Raw genomic sequence first — 26,275 nt, 5'->3', positions numbered from 1 at the left:
AGTGTCAGGATGTGGGGGATGATAAAGGTTCAACATAAGAAACAGAAAGTTGTTACGAATGGGGATGTGTCAAACAGCAATAGGGTGAAGAGCTAAATATCCCAGAACATACCCCTCATAAATTAGAACCACATGTCCCAAGTATCGAGATTTTAAATAGTTTACTGAGTTTGTGCCACAACTATTCAGAAAACCCAATATTAGCATTTTTGTTGTACCGTTTCCCATGAGTAGTGGTTTTCACAAATAGGGGAATGCAGTTTCAATCAGTCAGAGGGTGGTGAATCTTTAGTCAGAGGGTGGTGAATCTGTGGAGTTCACTGCCACAGAATGCTGTGGAGGCCAAGTCAATGGATATTTTTAAGGTAGAGATCGACAGATTCTTGTGTCACAGGTTATGGGGAGAAGGCAGGAGAATGGAGTTGAGAGGGAAAGATAGATCAACTACGATTGAATGGCAGATTAAACCTGATGGGCTAAATGGCCTAATTCTTCTCCTTGAACTTATGAGCCCAAATCAGATGTATGTTTCCGTTCCTCATCCCGTGCCAGAGGGTCAAATAACCGAATAACTTATATCCATCCACCCAAATGCCCCCCCTCCCCCCACCTACGTCAACAAATGGCAACGGCACAAATCTTGCTTTCATTTTATAACTGTGCGCATTATTGTCTCTTCCTGGACAGTATCTTTAGAGTAGAGGATGACTTGCTTCCACTCCAGTTCTCAGGAATGGAAGACTCCAGCACGTGGACGCTTTTAATGCGAGTGGCTGCTCACACACTAACCCCCAGGGGGCGACGATGGAGCGATGTCTTTGGTCGAAACAACGAAAGACCAGGCTCTGCTGCAGATAAAGTGCTCTCGGCACATTTCACAGACGAGTGGGCTGGTGGATTTGTTAATCCTGGCCAAATTGGAGAGGCTAGGACACTAAAATTGAGTAAAGGCTTCTGGGCCATTTGGTCAATTTAAAAGTGCTTTCTGTAGAAATGGGACAAGCTGCAGAATGGCGCTAGTTTGTCTAGAGCCTAGACTAGAGCTGCAGGAAGAGAATGGGAACATCTGCAGACCCTGACAATTAGGTGCAAAATGCATAGAATGGATTGGATGTATTGCAAACCAGACATTCACATTGTAAATAATGTTGCAAAGCTTTACTTTGCTGGATGTTGATTGGATTAAGTATTGAGCCTTGTCTGGTTTTCTTGTACATCAGGGCAAATGTTGCGATGTTCATTTCCTCTGAGAAACACTGTTTGAATACAATGCATTAGCCACTGTATTATTGGGTTAGGGAAACATCTGTCGTGTACGGGGTTAATCGATATCTGTTATTGGATTGTAAAGAGACCATCCCCATATGGTTCGGCCCCGCGAGGTTAGGGGACCTCTAAAAGTCCGCTACCATGAGGTCCTGTGTCGATCTTCTGGGAGAGGGCTTGGGACTGCGTGACCTTCTGTAGTGTCTCTGTTTGAACGAGGCCGAGAGGGCTTGATCAGGCAGATACGAGGATCGAACCCATGGTGGTTAGGTACAGTAGTGGGAACTGTAATTGTGTTTTGTCAAAATAAAGTTTAGATGCGGAAGTGCTTGACTCAGTGATTTTTGATTGAAACTAGACTGGAGGGGGGGGGGGGGGGGGCAAGCTTAGAATGAGCAATTTACAGATTAACTGGCAGCTATTAATTACTCCTGGTGTGCAAGTGAATGGTGGAATCTGGGGGAAGGGGGTGTAACTGATGGCATGGCGGGTAGAATCCACATCATATCCAGGGGGTGTGGGAACACTCAGTGTCCCTTGGCCTGCACGATCTCCCAGTTGCCAAACCTTTTAACTTCCCTCCCCAGTCCCACACTGACCTTTCTGTCCTAGGCCTCCTCTGCTGTCAGAGTGAGGCCACACGCAAATTCATAAAATCATTAGTTAGAGGAGCAGAATTAGGCCATTCGGCCCATCAAATCTACTTCGCCATTCAATCATGGCTGATCCATCTCTCCCTCTCAACCCCATTCTCCTGCCTTCTCCTCATAACCCCCGACACCCATACAAATCAGTGTTCCCCAATCAAAATTGTAAATTGTCGCCCAAAATCGTAATTTCACTTGGGCAGCTGCCAACTCAACGGTATGAACATTACTTTCTCTCATTTCAAGTAACTCCTGCATTCCTTTCCCCTCCTCTACCCTAGTCGTCATACTAGTTCCACAGCTTGCATCCTTGCATCCATCTTGTTCACACATCTTCTCCAGTCAACAATGTGCCATTATGGACTCCACCCTTCCTGAAATCATCTGTTGCCAGAGATAGACACAACATGCTGGAGTAACTCAGCAGGTCAGGCAGCATCCCTGGAGAAAAGAAACAAGTGATGTTTTGGGTCGAGACCCTTCTTCAGACTGGTTGCCGGCCCCGTTTTGTTCTGGTCTTCTCTACCTTTCAGTCTGAAGAAGGGTCCTGACCTGAAACGCCACCTATTCCTTTTCTTCAGAGATGCTGCCTGACCTGCTGAGTTACTCCATCATCTTCTAATATCAGGGGGTGCCCAGCGAACAGGTCCTGCCAGGCCAGGCTGTTTCTGGATGGTGAAACCAGGCCAGGTCTTCGGGTGTGGCAGCACCATCCATGTGGTAGCGGAGTAGGGGTATGAAAGGGGCTCTGGCACATGATGGAAGGAGGAGCGGAGGAGGGCAAGGTGTGTCTGGACTGAGGTAAGACCTGCAAATATGCTGGGGGTTTAGTTTAGTGTTGAGATACACGGCGCAGCGGTAGAGTTGCTGCCTTAGAACACCAGAGGCATAGTATTGGGGCAGACGGCACAGTGGTAGAGTTGCTGCCTTACAGCGTTTGCTGCGCCAGAGACTAGTGGCTGGTCGGTGCGGACTTGATGGGCCGAAGGGCCTGTTTCCGCGCTGTATCTCTAAACTAAATTTGCTTAAGGCTTGGGCAGATAACTTGAGCAGGTGGTTAATGAATGAGACACCAACGAGGTTAAAAGAATAAACCCTGAGAATTTGCCTATGCACCTGTCATTCCCACCAGATATCATTTGCCTAACAAATTTCCCATCTAACATTCTGCTTCTGGTGCCAAGAAGGCTCTTTCATAAATTGTTTTTTTACACAACACCAAAAATAATATCACAGCAGCAATTAAATTCAGAAGGGCCAGAGGTAGGACAAAAAAAAAAAAACAGACAACGTGAAGACTTATACAACTGGTAGAAATATAACTAGATTGGGGGCAGGGCCATTTGCAATGTTGGAACAAGGATAGGAATTTTAAAGTTGATGCCCAACAAGAATTTATCATGAGCAGGGTCGTGAGCGAAAGGGTTCTCTGCGAGTTAGGACATAGATTGCAACATTTTGGACATCTTCAAGTTCAAAAGAAGCAGGGAGGCACAGTGGCGCAGCGGTAGAGTTGCTGCCTTACAGCGCCAGAGTCCTGGGTTCGATCCTGACTACGAGTGCTGTCTGTACAGTACGTTCTCCCCATGACCTGCGTAGGTTTTTTTCCGGGAGCTCCGGTTACCTCCCAAGCTCCATAGACAAAGTGTTTGCTTGGTATAAATGTAAAATTGTCCCTAGCGTGTGTAGGATAGCGTTAGTGTGCAGGGATCGCTGGTTGACATGGACTCGGTGGGTCGATGTGTCTGTTTCCATGCTGTATCCCTAAACCAAACTAAAAACTAAACTAATAGGGAAGATATAATTGCTCAGAGGGTACAGAGGCAAACATGATGATTTGGGGTACTAAGAACATGTAAAATGAAGGGGGAAAAAAAAATCAAGCATCATAGGATGTGAAACATGTATGTTACAGATAGTAGCTGTTAATTGTTTACCAATTGCCAAACTAAACCCTTCCAGCATTTGGCCCTGTAAGTCACGGCTGGTCAAGTACTCATTTAGATGCTTTATAAAGATGTGATGAGTGTATTTTTCCTCCGCACCTTCTATTCCATACTTTGGAATACCTTCCACTGATTTATAAAAGTTTCTTCATCTTCCCTCCAATCGTTCTAACAAATAATTTAAACTTCTTCCCCATGATCTTGAGCCACTGCCAAGGGCAATAGGTCCTTCCTCTTTATTTTATTTTAGGCCAAACTTTAAAAAAAATAATATATATATATATATATATATATATATACCTCGAAAATTGTCCCTAGTGTGTTTAGGATAGTGTTAGTTGGTGGTCGATGCGGACTCGGTGAACCAGAGGGCCTGTTTCCGTGCTGTATCTCTGAACTAAACTACAGCACTTAAACCGATGCCTCACTAATGTTGCATCCACACTAATACTGTGTAGGAGGATGATCAGAGAAAAAAAACTAAACTAAACTAAGTAAGGCACCTCACAACCTCCTCCTGCATTCCAACGAAAGCAACTCCAGCCCATCCAATCTTTCCGTAGAGCTACAATTTTTCAGAACTGGCAATATCCTCAAATTTCCTCTCCAGTGTAATCACATTTCCATTTGTTGTGAGCAGAACTGTGGACAATACTTAAAACGATGCCTCACTAATGTTGCATCCTAACTAATACTCCCCCACCCAAGTCATCCTGCCAGTTTCATTGTTTGCATACCTTCGTTATCACCTCTTCCACAGCTAAAATGGACCATTGTGGGCTCCCCCTTTCCTTTGTTCTGTACCTTTTCATACCTCTAGTTTCCCTCTCCCCTGACTCTCAGTCTGAAGAAGGGTCTCGACCCAAAACATCATCCATTCAAAAAAATAAAATACATTTTTTAAAAAAAAATTCCTTTTCTCCAGAGATGCTGTCCGACCCGCTGAGTTACTCCAGCTTTTTGTGTTTATCTTCGGTTTAAACCAGCATCCGCAGTTCCTTCCAACACATAACATTCAGCATGTCTTCTAACTACCTCTGACCTTTTCTTCTACCTTTAAGGATCCCCCCTCCAAACTCCCCCTATTCATCTATACCTCATTTATTGTGCCTGTCCTTGTTTTGCTGCACCTCTTCAATAGCACATTGATCTTTAAGCAGTGTAAGAGAGATAGAAGACCACAATTGTGATAAGAGCAAAAGCAACAGTGAAGTACTTTGGTTACCCCCAAATATCATCTTGGATAAAATCAGTGTAAAGGGGGCACAGAATCGGAAAATTACTTTCAGGGATCTTTTGCAGTCATCAATGGAGCTCCAGATTAAGCAGCCCGGCACGATTCTTTGTGTGTATTTGTTTACCTTGAGATCCTTTGTTCCCAAATATCTTCCATTGCTCCAAGACAGTTTTAACTCCAAGTTTCAGTTTACACTGGTCGGTGCGGACTCGGTGCCTCGAAGGGCCTGTTTCCGCACTATATCTCTAAACTGAACTAAAAAGCCAAACAAAACTGGGAGACACAGAATCTTTCCTACAATTTTATCTTTAGCCTATAATTGAGTTACATATAACCTGGGGTCATTGGGTGTTTCGGGTCTTTCAACATCAGACACCCACACCCAGGCGACCCAGCTGTGGTTGATCAGACCACGACTTGTGTTCAGGTGGCATTCGCTCCTCCCCATGGACCTCCTCTCATGATCCAGTGCCATCTCGAGGCCTTCTCCACTGCCTCTGTGGTGTTCTTGATGGCTCTTCTCCTCTCCATTCCATTGAGGCCCAGTGCACTCAAGGCTTTACTACATCAAAGTGCAGTCACCAAAATGGCTTCACTGGCCTAGCCATATTACCCACAACTAAACCCAGAATTATTCCTCAACTCAACCCCGCATTACTTCTGCATAGGCTTTCCAGATATTGACTAAAAAAAGTTCCCCTCCATGTTTTGAATTCTGTACCCTCTCTGCTATGATCCTATATAGTCTTAGGGTGAATGAAATACTCCCCAATTATTTCCCAGTTTCTTTTGCATTTGCCTGGTATTTGGCCTTTTATCCCCCTCAAATGTTTTGGACATCTACAGTACACTCCAAACATTGTGATTTCCCCCTTTTGTTATTTATTTAGCCCTTGGGAGTCCTTTTTTAGTTTAGAGATACAGCGTAGAAACAGGCCCTTTGGCCCACCGAGTCTGCACTGGCCAGCAATCCCCACATATTAACACCGTCCTACTCACACACACTAGAGACAATTTACATTTATACAAAGCCAATCAACCTACAAACCTGTACGTCTTTGGAGTGTGGGAGGAAACCGAAGATCTCGGAGAAAACCCACGTGGTCATGGGGAGAACGTACAAACTCTGTACAGACACCACCCGCAGTCGGGATCGAACTCGGCTCTCTGGCGCTGAAAGCGCTGGAAGGCAACAACTCTACCGCTACGCCACCATGCCGCCTTGCCCAGATACTATTTGATAATGTTTCTAATAGTATCATCCCTTCTCACAGCTATGATTGTTTCTCTAATAAATGCTGGCAACCATCCTTACCCACCCCACCCCAACACGAAACTTTGCAACCAGGAATATTATGCTGCCATTCCTGACCTGGGGTAGCATATCTTGGGGGGTAAGGTTAGAAAGGAGGAGACTGCTATTTCTTGTTGTTGAGATTTTTAACGAGGTATGTTGCCAGGACTAAAGGGTCTGAGCTATGGGGAGAGATTGACTAGGCTGGGTTTCTATTCCTTGGAGTGCAGGAGGATGAGAGGTGTATAAAATCATGAGGGGAATAGATTGGGTAGATGCACGGAATCTCTTGCCCAGAGTAGGGGAATCGAGGACCAGAGGACATAGGTTCAAGGTGAAGGGGAAAAGATTTAATAGGAATCTGAGGGGTAACTTTTTCCACACAAGGGGTGGTGGGTGTATGGAGCGAGCTGCCAGAGGAGGTAGTTGAGACTGGGACTATCCCAACGTTTAAGAAACAGTTAGATGGGTACATGCTTGGAGGGAAATGGACCAAACACAGGCAGGTGGGACTAGCGTAGCTGGGACATGTTAGCCGGTGTGGGCAAGTTGGACCGAAGGACCGGTTTCCACACTATATCACTCTATGACTCTATCTTGCAAGGCACTCATCAAATTGGGATCCAGAGAGATTCATGTACCAGAAAAATTAAGTCCGGATCAAAAATGAAAGCCAGGAATAGCATTTTAATGAATATGTTAAATTATTACTTAACGCTGATTAAAAAAAGTTAATTGACGTCACATGCAGCAAAATAAATGAAATTACATAAAGAAATGAGAGCAAAATGGCAAGTCTGTGGCTCGAGATTCAAAAGGCATCTATGGTTCAGCACCTCAAATGGTTATCCCTTGGTTTAGAAAGGTATTCCACAAGATAACTGCATTAGTTGTTGAAATAAGAGATATACCGCTCTACACCAATTGTATTATTAAAATATATCTCTATTTTGGGAGAGTAGAGTTTCTGCACTAAAACTAGTGACGTGTGTGTAGGGCGAAAATTGGGGAGCCTAGCACTCCACATATGCTAATTAAAATGAAACACTTGCTTGCAAATATATACTGAAAAGGCTGAACCGTGATAGTCATGTCACTGAATTCCCTTTCTTCAACCAAACTATCACAAATTCATAAAGGTGTCATATCAGAGGCACCCTACTTCATCCAAACGGTCAGAGAGCGCCCAATTTAGCGAGTGGCGTATCTTTGAGGAAACAAAAGCAGCCTTGAGTGGATTCGAAATTGGCTCCAATCTATAAAACTACCACAGACCCAATGATCAGACCAAGCTAACGCTGACTGGCAGGACTATACGGCCCATTTGAAAATTTGCCTTTCAGCACCGGACATTCACACGCATCCTGGGCAAATTTAGTTGGGACAATTCGTTCCAATACGGTGAGAAACAATGTGGCTTTCAGAAACAATTGTAGGCCATGCCAATGCACATCTTGGGTTGGTGAACCCTACAAGACTACCTGTGCAGGTGCAGAGGGGTGGCGGGTGAGTCTCTCTAGTAGCTGAAGCAGCTCAGACACCTAAACACACATCACATCACTACCAACTTGGAACAGAGAGACCAGCACGGTTGCTAAAAAAATAAAATAAACGCTCCGTGTTATCTTACCTGATTTTAGGACTTTTTAAACAAATTGTGGAGAAAAGAAAGGAAACAGGAGAAAATAGAAGTGATTAAAGAATCAGAAGAAGCAGAAACAAGTAATAATTATAGTGCTGTGGTCCAAAGTCTACAGTTTCCTTTTTAATCTACACAGCCCACAGAAAACATTTTAGATCACATTATTTCTCCATGATTAACAAGAGGCAACATTTTATTAAGGTTTACACACCATCAATCTGTGCCCTTATTAATGAGGGGCCAGTTTGAAAGATCAGACATGTACAATACACCCTCTAAACATTGTTAGACACAAGCAACACCTGTTAATACATGCATGCTTAAAACACATTATGTTCATTGCAGAAGTGCACATCTATAGGCAAATGAATTGTTTCAATAACAAGTTATTCTGATTCACTACAGCCAGCACAGTTACTAGGTAGTCAGATGGAGGAACTGTGCCTACAGTTTTCAGTGGATAAACTGTGAAATTGTAATATATTGTCTTAGTATCTTCTGCTGGTTTAGTTTAGAGATGCAGTGCCGAACTAGGCCCTTTCGACCCACATAGTCCACACTAACCAACGACCCCCACACACTAGCCCTATCCTACATACTAGCGACAACTCACAAATTTTACCGAAGCCAATTTACCTAGAAACCTCTCTGTCTTTGGAGTGTGGAAGGAAACTGGAGTACCAAGGGAAGACTCACACGGTCACGGGGGGGGAATGTACAAACTCCGTACAGACAGAACCCGTAGTCAGGATCGAACCCGGCACTGTGACACTGCGAGGCAGCAACTCTACCGCTGCGCCACCGTGCCAACCTGTTACAATGCAGTGGCACAATGTAACTTTGGGCCAATTCCCAGCCAATATTGGTCAGGAATAAATACAGTGCCGGAAGTTAAGTTGGTCCCGGGGTTAAGTTTTCTGCTCCTTCACCATTTGAGTAGGTGCTACAATATAATTAAACATATATAGTGAGGAGAAGGGAGAGCAGAATTAAGATCTTTAGCGGTACCAACTCACAGATTAGGTGATGACAGAGCCCATCAGATATATTTACATCGTACTGTATATGCTAGCTTTTCAGGGACTCAAGATTAACTCTGCAGCCCACATGGCATTTGATTAACAAGGTCCTATTGCTGTGGAAAGCCACCGAGGCCCGTTCGACTCAAACATCAATATTTCTGCAAATAATTATTTTAAAAAATGTAAGAAGTTAGTTTCTGCTTCACATTTATGACTCAAAAGGCAGAAATTTGGAGTAGATCAGAGGATGTTAATCAAGTCATTGCTCTATTTATTGCATTATTTTTCCTTGAAGGAAACTCAGTGGTATGGGGTGGAGAGCATGATATAGCCAATCATCTCATAAGATGAGACATAGCCTCGGCACACTGGTGGAGTTGCTGCCTTACAGCACTCGAGACCCGGGTTCGATCCCGACTACGCTCTCCTGATCCTGGGGTGCTGTACGCTCTCCCAGTAACCTGCGTGGGTTTTTCTCCGGGTGCTCCGGTTTCCTCCCACACTCCAAAGACATGGACACTCCAGGTTTGTAGGTTAATTGGCTTCTGTAAATTATCCCTAGTGCGGAAGATAGAACTAGTTTACAGGTGATCATTGGTCAGCGCAGACTCGATGGGCCGGAGGTCCTGATTCTTGGCTGCATCTCTAAACTGAAAAAAACTCCAAAAACAGAATTAGGCCATTCGGCCCATCGTGGTCTGGTCTGACATACTCGAGGATCCGTCAAAGATTTCTCGTTAGATGGTGAGGACATTGATTCAAAAGCAAACGAACTGATTAGGAAATCTTTAACAAAATGTGTGTGATAAGGTTCATTAATTTTGGAAGTATAGAGTTTAAAAATTAAATTCAAATGCTTAAATCCAGCTCATGACCTGTGATCTTCCAACCTGGCTTTTGTGTTTGAAGATGCAGGAGATGAGACTCTTTACCCTATTCACTGCAGTGGTTTCAGTTGGTGTGGTTTGCCCTCAACTCATAGCAGAATCTGCATCTATAAACAACAGACCTTTACAGCAAGAAGAGAAAGGAGTGGGGCCATGCATTATGGAGGTTAAATATTATACGCCTGCTATTGTCCTGCAGTGCAAAGAAAATCGTCACACACAAAGCTTTGCCTCAGGAGCACCTACACACGCAGAAAAAGTACAAATATACTCGCAGAACTAAACCAAGCTTGAGAAACTCAAAGCAGTGGAAAGAAAAACTCATATTGATTGTGTATCACAAAGCAGAGATCTCCTTGGCAACCGTTTAATTATTAATTTTGGGGCCAAAACATGTAAATGCATGCAATTTATGGGGGTGAAGGAAGATCGCAGAATAACCCGTCTCTCTCTGAGAGAGAAAGAGACCGAGAGATCTCTTTGTCACCTTGTCACCTCGTCAGATATGTGCGTAAACATTAATCAAAAGTAATGATTTATGGCAAAAAGACACAGCTTCATAGCTCATTCTTAGATGTGTGTGGTCTACATAGGAGGTTAAGGTAGGATTAGCAAAGCGGACATCTGGGGGGAAGAGTTAGAGAAGCTACTGTTAGTTGTTTTCTGAGCAGTCAGGTAAAGGACAACACTTTAAACCAGTGGTTACTGAGAAACGAGATGCTATTGTTGTGGACCAGAACCCGAGAATTAGCCTCTTGGAAAAGGTTAATACAATGGCCCACTGCAGAGAAGGGCTCTTCAGTCCTCTGTTTAAACTCTGGTCAACTTAGTTTGACATTTTCAAACTCAGACCACGACTGAAAACTGGAATCGGCGACAAAGTCCAAAACCTCTATTCAGTTCCATCAACCTGATCACGAGCCCAACTTAAATTAGCGTTTGATTTTATTAACATGAAAGACGGGGACTGTTTTATGACTTAGGATATACAGTACAATGGTTGTTCAGAGATGATGCCAGCAATCAATTAAAAATCAGATGTATCAATTTTTGTTTTAGGCAAGGATAATAGAGTTATATCTTCTAGGATATAATTCTATTCTAGGCTACATCTGATCTGTAAACAGTTAACATACAGATCAACCATGATCAAATAGGGCCTGAATTGGACTTCTCAAAGCTCATGTGTCTGTTATTGGGACATAAGTGATATTAACTGAGGGGATTTTTTCCTTTCAATAAATATTTTCATTCCTTAAGCATTTCCCTTTAGGGCAAAGGATGGGATTACTCAGTCAAACTGTAAACAGCTTTGTTGTGCTATCCATGTGCACCTTAGATACTGTACACAAAGCCAACAGATGCTACATACTTTAATCTAGTGATCTTCCAAAACACATAGCAATACTTTGTTTTTATTTCCCAAATTGTCAAACATTGAGACCATTGATTTAAAACATGCAAATTTCCCTTCTCGTCGTTAGGAGCATGTGTATTATTATAGTAATGAAATATATGTAAATAATGAAGGATCAGCAATGCTGAGATGAGGCCAGGTCACAGCCTCCAGGATTGAGCAGAAACTCTCTAAAGCCATGGCTGATGGTTCATCTAGTTTTTAGTGGGGATTCAAACAAGAGGACATGACTTCAGAATTAAGGGACAGAAGTTTAGGGGTAACATGAGGGGGAACTTCTTTACTCAGAGAGTGGTAGCGGTGTGGAATGAGCTTCCAGTGGAAGTGGTGGCGGCAGGTTCGTTGGTATCATTTAAAAATAAATTGGATAGGCATATGGATGAGAAGGGAATGGAGGGTTATGGTATGAGTGCAGGCAGGTGGGACTAAGGGAAAAAAAGTTGTTCGGCACGGACTTGTAGGGCCGAGATGGCCTGTTTCCGTGCTGTAATTGTTATATGGTTATATGGTTATATGATTCCTGAATAACAAACACATTTAATGTTTGCGCTATTAAAATTAATTTTAAATGGGTTATAAAATCCTTTCCAAGATTTGAAAACGAACTGCTGGGGTTAAAAATGAAACTGGAACATTGTTTAGTTGTGTTTGCAAGAAGAAAAACAAAACTTAGCACTCTGCTAATTTTTTTTTGCCCAAATCTCTTAAACCAGAATTACAAAATTCCCCCTCCCGGCTTTAATTTTCCAATGTAATCCAGAGATAATCGTGGGCACGCATTTATCCTTATAAACCGATGTGGTTTTCCCACAAAAGTCTGACTTAATCACACTTTTACAAGCTGAGATGCTCAGCAGATTGCACAGCATTCTCCTCTTTGACATCTGCCTTTCTTTAGGCAGAGATAGATAGATTCTTGATGAGTACGGGTGTCAGGGGTCATGGGGGGGGAAGTCAGGGGAATGGGAGCTAGGAGGGATTGATAGATCAGCCATGAATGAATGGCGTTGTAGACGTGAAGGCATAATTGTGCTTCTATCACTTATGACACAACCATTAAAAGACAGCTTTCAAAGTTAGTTCAGCCATTAAAATGCAACAGTGTCAACTACGTTACCTTGCAGATCGAGCTCCCAGGCTAAAACCCATGTAACTCATGTTTCCTTCCATTGGCAGTGAATCATCGCCCAGTTCTTTTAAATCCTGTGGTCCAAGATACTTATCTGTATCACCAGTCATTGCATCTTCACCTGTTGACAAGTAATAGAAAGCAGCTTTAAATCGGCAATCGTACATTGCAAGTAACTCTGAGCCTGTAGCACAGGAACCGAGTTCCTTCCCCACACTTAGAAATTGTACACCATTGCAATTAAGGTGTTGCCAACTCTTTCAAGGGTTAATCACCTAGTCACCCTGTTGCTGCCTCGCTAGATCCTTTCCTCTTTTTAGTAATTTATCATCAAAATCCTTTTAGAAGGTAACTCGTGATTCCATGGCCACCACACTATCGGGCAGCAATTTTTAGACAATAGACAATAGGTGCAGGAGTAGGCCATTCAGTCCTTCGAGCCATTCAATGTGATCATGGCTGATCATCCCCAATCAGTACCCCTGATTAGGATTTAAATCCTAACCATGCATTGCTTAAAAGTGGCTGTTAAAACTTTTTCACACAGCAACTAGAATTAGAGTTGAGAAGTATAACCGGAGAATTATATGTTAACAACAAGAAAAACACTGGGATATCATTTAATTGTTTGGTTTTTGCTGCTGATCTTTATGCTGTGTTGGAATCTCTCAAATCAGGATCTCTCAAATGCAGGAAAAAACCTTCAATTTGCTCCCAGAAATACAATGAGCGCGATACAATTGCCCAGAAAAGGACTGGACTATTGGATCGGAAGTTGAGCAAAACGTTCTGACTTTTGTGCTCAATGCCAATCGTGACAGATTCTCCATGTTTTAGGCTTTAGAACGGAAAGAGAAAGAGTTCCACCTTTACTTGAGAGACTTGGGCAAATATACAGCACATGGATAAAAATCCAGGATCATGACATCTACATCATGAAGCAATGTCACTGATTTGTACTGGGCCATTGAACACGAAAGCATCAGCCACATCCCAGGGAATAAAGTCAGCAATGCTGCTTGCGGATATCCCCAGAGGCTTCAACGTCCGTCCACAGTTCCCATCCTCTAACTGCTGCTACCTTTCTTGTCCTCTGCATCGACTGGGTTGCATTCAGAAGCATAGAAACATAGAAAGTAGGTGCAGGGGTAAGCCATTCGGCCCTTCGATCCAGCACCGCCATTCAATATGATCATTGCGTACATGCTGGCGTTCCTGCTTTCTCCCCATAATCCCTTGATCCGTGTGTAGGAAAGAACTGCAGTTGCTGGTTTAAATCGAAGGTAGACACAAAATGCTGGAGTAACTCAGCGGGACAGGCAGCATCTCTGGAGAGAAGGAATGGGTGCCGTTTTGGGTCAAGACCCTTATTCAGTCTGAACTCATTCCTTCTTTCCAGAGATGCTGCCTGTCCCGCTGAGTTGTTCCAGCATTTCGTATCTCCCTTGATTCCGTTAGCCCTAAGAGCTATATCTAACTCGCTCTTGAATACATCCAGTGAATTAGCCGCCACTGCCTTCCGTGGCAGAAAATTCCACAGATTCACAACTCTCTGGGTGAAAAAGTTTTTTCCTCATCTCAGTCCGAAATGGCCTTAAACTGTGACCTCTGGTTCTGGACTCCCCCAACATCGGGAACATTGTTCCTGCATCTAGCCTGTCCAATCCCTTAAGAATGTTATATGTTTCTATAAGATCCCCTCTCATCTAAATTCCAGTGAATGCGAGCCCAGTCGATCCATTCTTCCATCATATGTCAGTCCCGCCATCCCGGGAATTAACCTGGTGAACCGACGCTGCACTCCCTGAAGTTTGCTGGCTAGACGATTCCTGGATTTGAGTCAAGCAGCCTTCATTCCTAGCTCCAATAGTCTGATCATGAATTTCATATATTATCATATCTCCTTTACAACAAAACAAGCCATTCTTTCTATCTCTCTCTCTGTCTGTCTGTCAGTGCTCCACTTCGTGCAGCTCTCTCCAACTGATTTGACGTGCAACGTATTCTCCCCACATTCTCACCAACTCTCCTCCTCCATCAGATTCTACCATCAGCGGTACTATGCGTAATTTGCACTGACCAATTAACCTTTTAAAACCTTGTATCGGTCACACAAGAGAAACCTCCAGAGTACCCGGAGGAGGCACACACAGAGTCAGAGAACTCAGCACAGACAGCTGGGGAGTTGAGGCTGAACTTGCTTAGCTGGATATGCTAGACAACAGGTCTACAAGCTGCACGCACACTGTAACCATGACTATTCCAAGTGAGACACCTCATGGAGACCAAAGGAGGCCATTCCGCCCACAGAGTGCATGCTGACCCCAATCAAACCCATTCCCCAGCAGCATTGATTACTTTCCTTCAATTGTTTTTCCAAACCTATTAAAATTCATCATCAACTCTGCTTCCATCTTCTTCCCAGGCCAAAAATACACTGCACAATAAAAGCCACATATCTCTGTTTTCTTTCTTTCTTTCTCTCTCTCTCTCTCTCTCCTGGCGCGTTTGATATTAAACCTCCAATACAAGGTAATTCTGGAGGGTGACCCAACTCAACCCAAAATACAACTTTTTTTTTAAATCACTGTTTTATTTCCGAAAAGGCCACAATCTGCCAGGCGTGTAACAGATTCCACTGAAGACCCTTTTGTAAATGATTTCCAGGATCATAGAGAGCCGGCAACGTTTGCAGTCTGACCCCCCCCCCCCGGTGCAAACTGTCTCAACCTGTTGGAAGTTCACGGTGCCCGCTGCACCGAGTCTGTCTGTAGCTTTGCAGCAAACAAAAGGAGAATGGGGAGCCTGTCTTTTTGCAGTGCAGTCTGCTCTGGCCATCGGTTACTCAATAAACACACACACACACACACACAGGCTTCATTTCTCAACCCAACGCCAGCTCCCACAGTCTGGGGGAGAGACAGGGGGCTGTGAGTTGCAGAGAGGCTCAGTAAACAGGTAGTTTGAAACAATCCCACACACCCTCCTCTTCCTCCCCTCCCCTCCCCCCTCCCAAATTGCAGAAGAAAATTAATGCATTTCACGGGGATTCTGCCCCCGAGAGCGCCTCTTACATTGTTGAGAAGCCATCTCTCTCTCTCGCTCTCCCCCAAGGCAAGTTTTCGCGGGTGTTCAGTGAAACAAGGCGAGAGGTCCCGGAACCGATCAGCAGCGGGGTTAGCGACCCAGATACAGAGCGAGGTGAAAGTGTCCCCCTTCCATCGGGAGGCCCCCTGGAATAACCCCCTCCCTCCCTCCCTCCTTCCCTGCTTGCTGGAAACTCAAGGCTCCCCCACCCACCCCACACAGGCAATACAAGCGCACACACACACACATTAAAAAAAAAAGCCCCACTGACAAGGGAACGGAATGCAGCGGAGAGTTTTGCAAATGAATGGTTGGGAGGTGTGGCTCACACAGCACAGCAGCCTGTGTCCCATCCCATCTCACAAAAGGAGCGTCTGCACTACAAGCGGGGGGAGAGAGGGAGAGAAAGGAGAGAGTCCAACCCAGGAAGGGGGGGCTGGGAGAGGGGGGGAGATCCAGGCTGGTGGGTGAGGAGGAGGAGGAGGAGGAAGGTGCTACAAAAGGCAGCAGCTCGCATTGTGCGAAAAGCCCCCAAACCCCAGACCAAAGATCTTATAGCTATAAGATCTTTACCCCAGACCACTGTACAAATATTTGCTGCATTACTCAGCGTCGGCTGACCTTACGGCTTGGTGGGGGGAAATAATGCTGCACAGTTGAAGAGCACGGAAAGAAAATGGAGTTTTGTTTTATATATATATTTTAAAAAGAGCTGTAGAGTTTTGGGAGTGAAAGTCGTGCAAACTTTACTAACCCCAACTTTCAGCAGTGCTGGTATTTAAAAACGCTTTCTCCAAACATAAAGTACTCCAACACGACTTTTTTTTACCTGACATTTTCAAAATAATAGAGGACAGGCTGATCACAGCATTGCAAGAATCTCCACAAACAACCCTTTCAGCCGCGATCCAGCATTCTCGTTGTGAACATTGCACTTTCTTCGCAGTTGTGGTTCATGGGTTTGACTGGAGTTCTTAATCTGAGCTAACGAAGGAGAGCTGTGCAGGACCGCCACGCACTCTGCCACAATTGGTGCTTGAGGGGGGCAGTTGATGATAGTCTTAACTGCTCACTCCGAGCCCGCAAATTCTCCTGGATCCAGGATTGACTGAGTTGCAGTCAGAAGCATAGTTTGCTGGCTAGGTGATTCCAGAGTTAAGTGGATGATTGAGTCCAGCACACTAGCTTCCTTCAGCATCGTTACCTTTTTGCACATCTTTCCTTCATTGTCCTTTATCTCTCTACATCATTGTCTATGTCGCTCGTTTTTCCCTTATCTGTAACCAGTCTGAAGATGCGTCTCAACCCGAAACGTCACCCATTCCTTCTCTCCAGAGATGCTGCCTGTCCAGCTTTTTGTGTCTATCTTCGGTTTAAACCAGCATATGCAGTTCCTTCCTAAACATACCTCGATTGCAGGTTTCCTGCATCCCTTGTGTAGGAAGTCAACTGCAGATACTGATTTACACAGAGGACAGACACAAAATACTGGAGTAACTCAGCGGGACAGGCAGCATCTCTGGAGAGAATGAATGGGTGACGTTTCAGGATCAGACCCTTCTGCAGACTGAAGAATGGTTCTAACTCGAAATTTCTCCTATTCCTTTTTGCCAGAGATGATGCCTGACCCTCCGAATTACTCCAGCACTTCGTATCTAACTTCAAGTCAGTGCAGTGTTTGCAGTCTTACTCATTGGGCACAAAATGGAGTGGCACAGAGATGCCTGGATTATTTGAAGGTTTGTGCAACAGGACATGACTACATTAAGAACCAGGTCCCAATGGGGTATCCACAAGAATGAAAACTGTAAAGACCCATTGTTTCTGGCTGGGCATTAATATAGGCTAGATGGGACATCGGTGAGTTAAGAGTAGAAACAAATAACGGCAGATGCTGTTCATAAAGTGCTGGAGTAACTCAACGGGTCAGGCAGCATCTCTGGAGGAAAAGGAGAGGAGACGTTTTGGGTCGGGAGCTTTCTAAAGACTCAGAGAGTCAAGAGTGTTTTATTGTCCTAGGTACTGACGTGGAACATGCAGTAGCAGCATAGCAGGTTTGTAAACACAGCACTCAATATAATAAGCAAGCAAAAAATGTTTTACGGGGCTGTCCCACTTGGGCGACCTAATCCGCGAGTTCTGGCGAGTTTGCCCTCGACTCATGGTCGACACGAGGTCGCAGGAGGTCTTTGTAACTCTCCTTCATGCTCGAGAGTAGTTCCCCTGTACTCGAGGCCTCAGCTAGGTTGTGGCATATTTTTCAACATGCTGAAAAGTGCCCGCGAGTAAAATAAAATGACGCCATGGAAAAAATCGATACTTTTTTAACTGGTAGGTTTAGCTATAGTAGGTCGTTATGTTAGTCGTAGGTAATCGAGGGTAGTCGTAAATAGTCTTCATCATAGACGAAGGGAGGTCGAAAGGAGGTCGTCTTCACTCTCCACTATTCGGTGTCCAATTTTCCCGAAGTTAGTCGTAACTAATCGAAGCTAGTCTTCAACATAGTTGAAGGAGGTCTTCAACATAGCTGAAGGAGGTCTTCTACATAGCCGAAGGAAGTTTTCGACATGACATTTTTTCAAACTCTCCTAAACTCTCCTAAACTCGCCAATTAGGTCGCCTAAGTGGGACAGCCCCTATAAGGTACTGGCAACATAATTCTGAGCAACCTAAAATCTATGCAGGTTTGTATCTATAATCTCTGCTTTCTACTCCTGCTATTTGCTGTAATGAAATGCTGCAAATTATGAGGATGTTGCCAGGACTAGAGGGTGTGAGCTATAGGGAGAGGTTGACTAGGCTGGGTCTCTATTCCTTGGAGCGCAGGAGGATGAGGGGTGATCTTATAGAGGTGTATAAAATCATGAGAGGAATAGATCGGGTAGATGCACAGAGTCGCTTGACCAAAGTAGGTGAATCGGTGACCAGAGGACAGAGGGTTATAGTGAAGGGGAAAACATGTATAGGAATCTGAGGGGTAACTTTTTCACACAAAGGATGGTGGGTGTATGGAACAAGCAAGGAGGTAGTTGAGGCTGGGACTATCCCAACGTTTAAGAAACAGACAGGTGCATGGATTGGACAGGTTTGGAGGGATATGGACCATATGCTGGCAGGTGGGACTAGTGTAGCTGGAATATGTTGGCCGGTGTGGGCAAGTTGGGCCTGTTTCCACACTGCATCACTCTATGACTATAAATACTATTGGCAGTGTTCGTTGTGTCAGCTGTAGCTCAGTAATGCAACCTTTAAAGATTTTAGCACGTAATCTAAAGTGAGATACTTGTTCGGAAGGAGTACTTTGAAAATGCTGCCTCTCAAATAAGAAATTAAATAATTGCCTGGCCTTCTCACTAATGAATGCAAAATATCTCAATTAATTATTCAAATAAATAGCCTGTACACAAGTGGGAACCCTGCAAAGTTTATCCCTAAGATAGACACAAAAAGCTGGAGTAACTCAGCGGGACAGGCATCATCTCTAGAGAGAAGGAATGGGTGACGTTTTGTGTCGAGACCCTTCTTCCAACGTCACCCATTCCTTCTCTCCAGAGATGCTGTCTGTCCCGCTGAGTTACTCCAGCTTTTTGTGTCTATCTTCGATTTAAACCAGCATCTGCAGTTCCTTCTTACACAATGTTTATCCCTAACCTGGAATTAGTACATAGCTAGTGTTGGATAGTGTTAATATGCAGGGTTTGCAGGTCGGTGCAGAAGGGCCTGTCTACGCACTATATAACTAAAATAAACTAAACTAAACAAATGGAATGCACCAAAATAATCTGCTCTGTATTAAAGTGCAGACACAAGAACCTGCAGATGCTGGTTTAGCTGAAAGGATACAGAGTACTGGAGTAACTCATGTGGGTCAGGCAGCATCTCTGGAGAACATGGATAGGTGACTTTTCAGGTGGGGACCTTGCTTCAGACTCCTGTTTGCACTAAAGTACACACTCTGTGGGTGGCCCTCAAAAACAATGGTGCTGACTTTCGTTACAAAACAGGCAAATACCTCTTTTCATTTGTTAATTACAGCTGCAGGCTTTGAATGAAATACTTCTTACACTTGCATCTTCAAAGCATTCCCTGTGGAATTTCCCCCCCAATGTAGCTGGGTGCAACTATGTCGGTTCATTTATTTTTGCAAGGATTCCAAATGGGGCCCATGGATTCTTGCGCCCCAGGCTTTTAAACTTTCACTTCTCCATTCCCTGCTATAATGGCAAATTGTCTTGTACAAAAATGGAAGATAAACACAAAATACTGGAGAGAAGGAATGGGGTGACGTTTAGGATGGAGACCCTTCTTCAAATGTTCATCTATTTTAAACCACTGGATACCTGCTGTCATTGAGATATTGAGAGCTCTGTTTAGTTCAGTTCAGTTTAATTTGGAAATACAGTGTGGAAACAGGCCCTTCGGCCCACCGAGTCTGTACTGACCAACGATCCCCGTTACACGAACACACACTACACACTGGGGGCAATTTACAATTTCTAAAGACAATTTATAATTTAGCAATTACTGAAGCTAAGGAGGCAGGTGAAGCCACTAAGTTGGCCTAAGCTAAGCTCATCTCTTCATGTGAATGTTCCCTAACACTTAAAATCTGTGCAGGTATCTTTTCAAAGTCATAATTGCATCGACAGAAAGATGTAATTGTTGTTGATGTTACTACAGAGTTCACCCTACAAGGGTATTTGAAGTTTAAAAAGGACAATAAACAATAGACAATAGGTGCAGGAGTAGGCCATTCGGCCCTTCGAGCCAGCACCGCCATTCAATGTGATCATGGCTGATCATCCCCAATCAGTACCCCGTTCCTGCCTTCTCCCCATATCCCCTGACTCTGCTATTTTTAAGAGCCCTATCTAGCTCTCTCTTGAAAGCATCCAGAGAACCTGCCTCCTCTGCCCTCTGAGGCAGAGAATTCCACAGACTCGCCACTCTCAGTGAGAAAAAGTGTTTCCTCGTCTCCGTTCTAAATGGCTTACTCCTTATTTTTAAACTGTGACCCCTGGTTCTGGACTCCCCCAACATCGGGAACATTTTTCCTGCCTCTAGCGTGTCCAAACCCTTAACAATCTTATATGTTTCAATGAGATACCCTCTCATCCTTCTAAACTCCAGAGTGTACAAGCCCAGCTGCTCCATTCTCTAACAGGACAAACAGCATGGAAAGGGCAAGGGTATAATGTTTGATATAAAGTTTACATTACTAGTGAGAATTGGACAGTTCGCAAAGTTATATGACTAAACAGAGAGTTCTGGAGAAGTTAAGGGGCGCAGCGGTAGAGTTGCTGCCTTACAGTGTCAGAGAACCGGGTTCGATCCTGACTATGGGTGCTGTCTGTACGGAGTTTGTACATTCTCCCCGTGACCTTGTGGGTTTCCCCCTGGTGCTCCGGTTTCCTCCCACACTTCAAAGTCTTACAGGTATGTAGGTTAATTTGGCTTTGGAAAAAACTGTAAATTGTTTCCCGTCCGCAGGATAATGCTAGTGTACGATGTGATCGCTGGTCGGCTCAGACTCGGTGGGCGGTAGGCCTATTTCCACGCTGTACTTCTAAACTAAACTAATGTGTACAAAATCATGAGAGGAATAGATCGGGTAGATGCACAGAGTCTCTTGCCCAGAGTAGGGAAATCAAGGACCAGAGGACATTGGTTCAAGGTGAAGGGGAAAATATTTAATAGGTGGGTGTATGGAACAAGCTGCCAGAGGAGGTAGTTGAGGCTGGGACTATCCCATCATTTAAGAAACAGTTAGACAGGTACATGGATAGGACATGTTTGGAGGAATATGGACCAAGTACAGGCAGGTGGGACTACTGTAGCTGGGACCATGTTGGCCGGTGTGGGCAAGTTGGGCAGCAGGGCCTGTTTCCACACTGTATCACTCTATGACTCTATAATGTGGCTAAAATTAGATCTGCATGGGAAGGAACTGCAGATACAGGTTTAAACCGAAGACAGACACAAAAAACCTGGAGTAACTCAACGTGTCGGACAGTATCTCTGGAGAAAAGGAACAGGTGACGTTTCAGGTCGAGACCCTTCCTCAGACTGCTAATTAGATCTGTCTCCCGGATCTACTGCTGTAGTCTCCCAGGAGACTAAAGGAGGTGGCTGCAGAAATGTATCACTGATGACCTTCCATCACCCCTTACGTTCTGTAGTGGTTCCCGCAGATTTAAAGGCCGCTAGTGTAATGTCGCCATTTGAGAATAAAACTTTGGAATGATGGACTAGTTGACTTTGGATCTGTCGTCAGCAAAATCCCGAATTCCATTACGAAGGAAATGGCAACACAGCATATGGAAATAATCATGAGATTAGGCACTGAGCCCGGTTTTACGAGGAGGAAATCATGTTTGACAAATCTCATAATTTTCGAGACTGTAACCACAGGGTAAATGAGAGGAAACCAATGGGTATAGTGTACATGAGTTTGATATGTAAAGTAAGGGCACACTGCATTAGTATAATATACAGTATTAGGATGGATAGCAATTGGCTATAAGAGAGGGAAAAATAGGAAAGATTAATGGGTAATTTTCTGCTTGAGAGAAATTAAGCAAGAAGAAATTAATTTCTTTAGTCAGAGGATGGTGAATCTGTGGAATTCTTTGCCACAGAAGGCTGTGAAGGCCACGTCAGAGGATATTTTTAAGGCAGAGAGAGATAGATTCTTGATTAGCACAGATGTCAGGGGTTATGGGGAGAAGGCAGGAGAATGGGGTTAGGAGGAATAGATAGATTAGCCATGATTGAATGATGGAGTAGGCTTGATGGGCCGAATGGCCTAATTTTACTCCTATCACTGACCTTATGACTTATGATTACTAGTGAGGTGCTATAGAGATTAGTTTTGGGCTCTCAGTAAATCACAATTAATATTATTGGCTATTGAGGAGGATGAGGGGTGATCTTATACTGGTGTATAAAATCATGAGATGAACGGATCGGGTAGATGCACAGAGTCTCATGCCCAGTGTAGGTGAATCGAGGACCTGAGGACATACTGTAGGTTTAAAGTGAAGGGAAAAGATTTAATAGGAATCTGAAGGGGGTAATGTTTTGGAACGAGCTGCCAGGGGTAGGTGAGGCAGGTACTATCCCAACGTTTAAGAAACAGTTCGACATTTACATGGATAGGATAGGTTTGTAGGGATATGGGCCAAATGCGAGCAGGTGGGACGAGTGTAGCTGGGACATGTTGGCCGGAGTGGGCAAGTTGGGACGAAGGGCCTGTTTCCACGCTGTTTGACTCTGACTCAGATAAAATAGTAAATGAAAAACAAGAACCTCCTGAAAAAAGCACAGCAGATCAGGCAGCATCTGTAGAGAAAGGTCATTGAACTTGGCTTCTATCTCTATCTATGCAGTCTAATCTGCAGTGTTTTCAACATCTTTGTTTTTTAAATTTCTGATTTCCATCACAAGCGGATGTTTACTTTTGAGTTACAACATAGTAAGTAAGGTTTGCTGATGACGCAAAGCTGGATGGAAAAGTGAGGGCAGGGCATCGGAAGAAGGGCTGGTGAATTGGAACTGAGAGGTGTAGATATTTCCTGATGCAGCCAGTTCCATATCCTCCTAATGCTTTAACTCAAAGCATTTGGATATGAACTCATCGAGTTCATCACAGCTGAAATTTGGGCTGTTAAGAAAGTCATAAGGTCATAAGGGATGGGAGCAGAAGTAGGCCATTCGGCCCATCAAGTCTACTCCACCATCCAATCATGGCTAATCTACCTTTCCCTCTCAACCCCATTCTCCTGCCTTCTCCCCATAACCCCTGACACCCGTACTAATCAAGAATGTATCTATCTCTGCCTTAAAAATATCCATTGACTTGGTCTCCACAGCCTTCTGTAGCAATGAATTCCACAGATTCACCCCCCTCTGACTAAAGAAATTGCTCCTCATCCCCTTCCTAATAGAACGTCCTTTAATTCTTGAGGCTATAACCTCTAGTCCTAGATTCTCCCTAAGTGCAAAGTGCAGAATGATCTGTGGAGGTTTATAGAGAGGACGAGAGAGTAGAAGAAAAATAGTATAATGTAGGAAAATGTGAAATGATGTACTTTGGTCAGAAGACCAGAAGAACACTAACCATGAGAAATCAGTAAATATTGACATTAAAGGGAATCTTGATATGTGAGTTCATGAGTCAGAATGTAAACATGCAGCACAGCAAGCAATCTGAAGTGCCCAAACCATGTTTGCCTTCATTGCCAGGGCTTTGAAGTTTCAAAGTAAGGAAATCTTGCTCAGATTATGCAGGTGTTTGGTTGGACCTCTTTTAAAGTAGCCAGAACTGTGTGCAGCTCTAAAGGAGGATATACTCGACATGGAGTCCGCGTGGCATACACGGACAAGATTCATTACCGGGTGGCACGGTGGCGCAGCGGTAACGTTGCAGCCTTACATCACTTGCGGCGCTGGAGACCCAGGTTCGATCCTGACTATGGGTGCTGTCTGTACAGAGTTTGTACGTTCGCCCCGTGACCTGTGTGGGCTTTCTCCGATATCTTCAGTTCCCTCCCACACTCCAAAGACATAGGTTTTGAAGGTTAATTGTCTTACTGCATTTCGTTGTCTCTGTACTGTACACTGACAATGACAATTAAAGTTGAATCTGAATCTGAATCTGATTCATGTGGAAAGAAGTTAGGGATGGTAGATGCACATGGAGGTGCCAGGTAGCTGGTGATTTCATTGAGACATATTTGCTGCTGAGGAGAACTGAAGGGGAGGCAGTTTCTTCTACTCAGAATGTTTCTACCAGAGGGCATGGTATTGCAATAAAGGGATGGTCAATAGGGAATGAGAGGAGGGGCCAGTTGTCTATCTTTTGAATAATAATAATAATAATAATAATATATCTTTTATTGTCATTGCACGTCAGTGCAACGAGATTTAGTGTGCAGCTCCACTGATGTACAAGAAAGGTAAATAAATACAATACATAAATAAGCAAGCTGAATTGATTGACGTGACCATCTGAGGGAGACTGTCCAAAGGGGGTGGGTGGGGGGGGCACTCATTAGGGCCGGTTCAGAGCCGCTATAGCTCTTGGGATAAAACTGTTCCTGAGTCTGTGCGGCACGGTGGAGCAGCGGTAGAGTTGCTGCCTTACAGCACCAGAGGCCCGGGTTCGATCCTGACCATGGGTGCTGTCTGTACGGAGTTTGCACATTCTCCCTATGACTGCGTGGGTTTTTCCCGGGCGCTCCGGTTTCCTCCCACACTCCAGGGACGCAGAGTTTGTAAGGTTAATTGGCTTCGGTAAGTTGTAAAGTTGTTCCCAGTGTGTGCAAGTCAGTGTATAGGGTGATCGCTGGTCGGCGCCGACACGGCAGGCCGAATAGCCTGTTTCCAGGGGCCATAGTTTAAGAATAAGGGGTAAGCCATTTAGAAAGGAGATGAGGAAACACTTTTTCACACAGAGAGTTGTGAGTCTGTGGAATTTTCTGCCTCAGAGGGCGGTGGAGGCCGGTTCTCTGAATACTTTCAAGAGAGAGCTAGATAGAAACATAGAAAATAGGTGCAGGAGAAGGCCATTCAGCCCTTCGAGCCAGCTCCGCCATTCATTGTGATCATGGCTGATCGTCCCCTGTCAATAACCCGTGCCTGCCTTCTCCCCATTATCTCTTGACTCCACTAGCCCCTAGAGCTCTATCTAACTCTCTCTTAAATCCATCCAGTGACTTGGCCTCCACTGCCCTCTGTGGCAGGGAATTCCATAAATTCACAACTCTCTGGGTGAAAAAGTTTTTTCTCACCTCAGTCTTAAATGAGCTCTCCTTTATTCTAAGACTGTGGCCCCTGGTTCTGGACTCGCCCCACATTGGGAACATTTTTCCTGCATCTAGCTTGTCCAGTCCTTTTGCCCAGGGCTCTCAAAGATAGCAGAGACAGGGGATATGGGGAGAAGGCAGGAACGGGATACTGATTGGGGATGATCAGCCATAATCACATTGAATGGCAGTGCTGGCTCGAAGGGCTGAATGGCCTACTCCTGCACCTATTGTCTATTGTCGATAAAGAATGCTTTAACAGTGTTTTAGATTACTCACTGAATGTATTCAAAGATGAGACGCACAGATCTTTGGACAACAAGGAAATCAGAGGCTACGGGAATAAAGTTGGAAAGTGGATTCCCAGTGTGCTTCGGATGGCATTAGTGGGCGGGGATCGCTGGTCAGCATGGACTCAGTGGGCTGAAGGGCCTGTTTCCGCACTGTATCTCTAAACTAAAACCTGAACACAAATGAGTTTCCTTGCCTGCGTCAACGTTCGAGGAGGATCACGTGGAGGGAGTCATTCAGCAGGGTTTCGAAAGCTAAAGAAGTCTTCCTTGCACATCAGGGATAAGCTAAATAAGTGCCAGGCAGTGGCGTGGAATTGGAGTAGGCACTGCTGTCATTTCTTGGAGATGCTTTCAATATCTGGCAAATGAATCCTCCAAGTGCCACTCCTCACAATAGTTCTTCAGATGGTGGCAGTTCAACATCCTAATGAAACACTCCTTGCCACCAGTAAAATTGTGGATTTCACACCCATTTACACCTCACGCAGCCTCGGCAAGCCCAACAGCATAATCAAGGATGAGTCGCACCCCAGCCACTCCCTCTTCTCCCCTCTCCCATCGGGCAAAAGGAACAGAAGTGTGAAAACGCACACCTCCAGATT

The 26,275-nt window shown here is 44.4% G+C and overlaps 1 protein-coding gene across 39 annotated transcripts in view; it reads right to left on the bottom strand.

Annotated features, from left to right (window-relative positions):
* The window catches only part of ank3 (ankyrin 3), a 523,147-nt gene that overhangs the window by 82,462 nt on the left and 414,410 nt on the right, over positions 1 to 26,275 (bottom strand). For 21 of the 39 annotated variants that reach the window (XM_033034307.1, XM_033034304.1, XM_033034328.1 and 18 more), the window contains 2 exons: positions 12,476 to 12,608; positions 8,021 to 8,032 (listed from right to left, as the gene is read on the bottom strand). In XM_033034307.1, the coding sequence (XP_032890198.1) occupies positions 8,021 to 8,032; positions 12,476 to 12,608 (145 nt within the window). Of the gene's footprint in view, positions 1 to 8,020; positions 8,033 to 12,475; positions 12,609 to 15,561; positions 15,787 to 15,845; positions 15,974 to 16,403; positions 16,761 to 26,275 lie in introns of those variants that run through there. The other 18 variants (XM_033034298.1, XM_033034302.1, XM_033034315.1 and 15 more) reach the window with 4 other exon arrangements.

Source organism: Amblyraja radiata, chromosome 15 (assembly GCF_010909765.2).
Source record: "Amblyraja radiata isolate CabotCenter1 chromosome 15, sAmbRad1.1.pri, whole genome shotgun sequence".
In the NCBI taxonomy this organism is placed as follows: domain Eukaryota; kingdom Metazoa; phylum Chordata; class Chondrichthyes; order Rajiformes; family Rajidae; genus Amblyraja; species Amblyraja radiata.
The sequence above is the reverse complement of the archived record's forward strand: the minus strand, read 5'-3'. Positions and strand labels throughout refer to the sequence as shown.